General features: G+C 36.7%; 1 protein-coding gene across 1 annotated transcript in view; it reads right to left on the bottom strand.

The window, feature by feature from the left end:
- Window positions 1–2674, bottom strand: part of LOC103397267 (ubiquitin-conjugating enzyme E2 D4-like) — a 5636-nt gene extending 2962 nt beyond the window's left edge. Inside the window, exon 1 of the mRNA XM_025052750.1 lies at window positions 2382–2674. Within this exon, the coding sequence (XP_024908518.1) occupies window positions 2382–2405 (24 nt within the window). The 5' untranslated portion in view covers window positions 2406–2674. The remainder of the gene's footprint in view (window positions 1–2381) is intronic.
- Between the last annotated feature and the right edge of the window lie 233 nt (window positions 2675–2907).

Here is a 2907-nt window from a genome sequence, read left to right as displayed (position 1 = left end):
TAAACACATATATCCCCCAATATATATATATATAGAATATATATATATATATATATATATATATATATAGGACAGCTTTGCATATTAATTAGACATTATTTAAGCCATTGTTAAGACCTTGTAATTAATTCATGTCATTTTAAAACTGATGAAGATGAACAGATGAAGGACAAGGAAAGTATTCTGATGAATATTATACACCAAACGTTATTATAAAGATTATTTTTAAAGACAGACATTATGCTCATTATTTAATACCTCTTAAAGGGAGGTCTATCTATTCTGTTATATAAATACACACCATGGCCTGCTCCAGTGCCCCATTTGCCATTCCATATATGGTGAGACTAACTTCAGGGTTCAATTTTGGCAACCAGCAGACAGCTGCCATTCAGTGACTATAACATATCAGTGGCAGCACCACTAACCAAAAGGCAAGAACAATAAGCCATAAGGTGAACCCGATTATCGTTTCATCTCGCTTAAACGTCTGGGAACTACACGATCTCATCTTCATAAATAAGAACGAGTTACGTTTAACTTATAGGTATATTACTACTATAGTACTCTAAGAAAAGTAAGAAAAGTAATCTTTGCCTGTTTTGCTGCAGTAATATCCCTTGCTATATGTTCCAGAAGCACAAACTTGCTTAATATACTGCTTACTCCTATATATTTAAATTTACTCTACTGGTTCAGGTGCAGTGGCGCTTTGGCCCAGAGGCAACGTCTCTGTCATTGGTGTTAAACCCCAGGGTTCACCTCCTGGGCAAGTTCGAATCCCGGTTAGGGAGGTTAATACCTTCCAGTGGACTCACCACCCACAGGAAGGTTTAGGGTGGTTGGTACGGTGCAGTGTGATTTGGGTGGCAACTGCTGCCCTCGCGACCCGGTAACGGATAAGCGGACGAAAATTAATGAATGGATGGATGGATGGATGATTGATCGGTGTTGTATTTAGTTAGGAGCGAATGAATAAACAAATGGTCCTTGTCATCATTCGTTATCATTTTTGATAACGAATGAATAAACAAATGGTCCTTGTCATTGATTACTTCCTTTTATTGATCAAAATGACTTAACATACAAAGTTCACCTTAACGTCTATTTCTTTCGTCTATTGTTTTTCGTGCAGGTGGCTATGTATAAAGCACTGTTTAGAATCCATTTGGCCCACTTTAGAAGACTTTTGGGAGAATTCCTCTCTATCGGTAACGTTGAGAAGAACCACGGAGGAAGCCGTGTTACCGGAAGTGTTGACATCAATCAGCTACTCAATTGGTGTAGCACGATCACGTGTCGAACCGTGCCACCGCTCGCGCACCAAAATTTTATTGCGCCCCGAAGACGCTAGTTCTTTATAAATTGCATCGATATAAAAACGGGCAGGATATTTTGCGACTAACTTTTTGCTGTAAGTTTAACGTAACTCGTTCTTATTTATTAAGTTGAGATCGTGTAGTTCCCAGACGTCGGAGCAGCATTCAATTTCTAAAGGACTTTTCGTGGTTCACCTTACGGCCTATAAGGACGTTTGACCAGCTCAGTTTTATAAAAAACTGTCAACAAATCAGCCAACCAGAAAGTGGGCTGATGTAGACCATGACATTCATTAAACAGTAATATATTAGGAATAAAACAGCCATTTTATTAACAACTGCAAACAAGTTTACTAAATATAATGCTATATCATGTATTTCTTTTATATCCCCTACTCTTGATTGAGTTATAAAGTATTTAGTTACAATTATAAATTTAGTTATAAAGTTGCAACTTTATTTATGACCACTGTTCATAAGTATCTTAAATATGTTTTCCAATAAAGAAAGCAAACAATACGAGTAGTGGTGCATAACTTGGCTTGTTCGTCAACAGCCGTTTTCAACAATATTTCATGATGAACCGAGTGCAACAACTCTGATAAAAATCTTGTAAAAATAATGTCTCTTTTGCTTTTCTGTAATGTTGCAAGTTTAAAAAAAGGCTCACCATACTGTCATAACAATTTAAGATTCGGGTAAATATAACAACAATTTTAAAAAACGGTCATAAATCAAGAAAGCATAGACATAATTCTAATTGACCTTGATTTAACAACGCTTGAAAACATTAATACATGATAATTAAATCACAACTGAGTTATCTGTCATAACCATGGCGTTGTTTTATAGTGTTTACTGTAGCAATGCACCAACAGGCCACTTTGTTAGCTCCTCTTTGTCTTACCGTTATTTTTGAAAAAGAGCAACAAAAGGGGGCACGGCGATGTCGACCAACATAGCCGTCTAAGCAAAGCCGATATCTGTGTCAGTGAAGGTTTCATCAAGTAAAAGCAAAGTCTTGGAAACTAATACTGTTACAGGAGAAACATGTCAACTCACCTTCTGTATTCTTTTCAACGCCATTGCCTCGATGGCTACGCTAACTAGCCCGTCAGCTAACGGTTAGCACATTAGACATAGGACAATTCGGCTTTTGTCGTCGCGAAATCCCAAACCTCACTTAGAGTACATGCAGCAATCACGTCGATATTTATTTGACTTGAGGTTATTGGGATCCCAGCGCAGCGTTTACAACAGAACCAGTGTCAAAGCTTTATCTTTCGTTAGACTGACAGACAACAACCGATATATCTTCTCTCATCACTGCTCCGCTGTGTTTGTTGAGTAAATATCGCGAGACCTTTTATCTATTTAAAAATGGAAGAAAGGTTATAGTTGAACATTTGGAAACTACTAATAGAACTGAAGTTAATGATAACAATAAGAGTAGGACAAAACACGCATTTATATGATCATGTTTTATTAATTGATAAAAGTGTGTTTCTAAATCCAACATTAGTAGTTGTAAATATTGTAATAGTCATATCGTTATGTTCATGGTTTGAAAGGGTTAATAGTTCCGGGA

This window comes from Cynoglossus semilaevis, chromosome W (assembly GCF_000523025.1).
Source record: "Cynoglossus semilaevis isolate Cse_v1.0 chromosome W, Cse_v1.0, whole genome shotgun sequence".
NCBI lineage: Eukaryota > Metazoa > Chordata > Actinopteri > Pleuronectiformes > Cynoglossidae > Cynoglossus > Cynoglossus semilaevis.
This window is presented reverse-complemented; position numbering and strand designations above follow the sequence as displayed.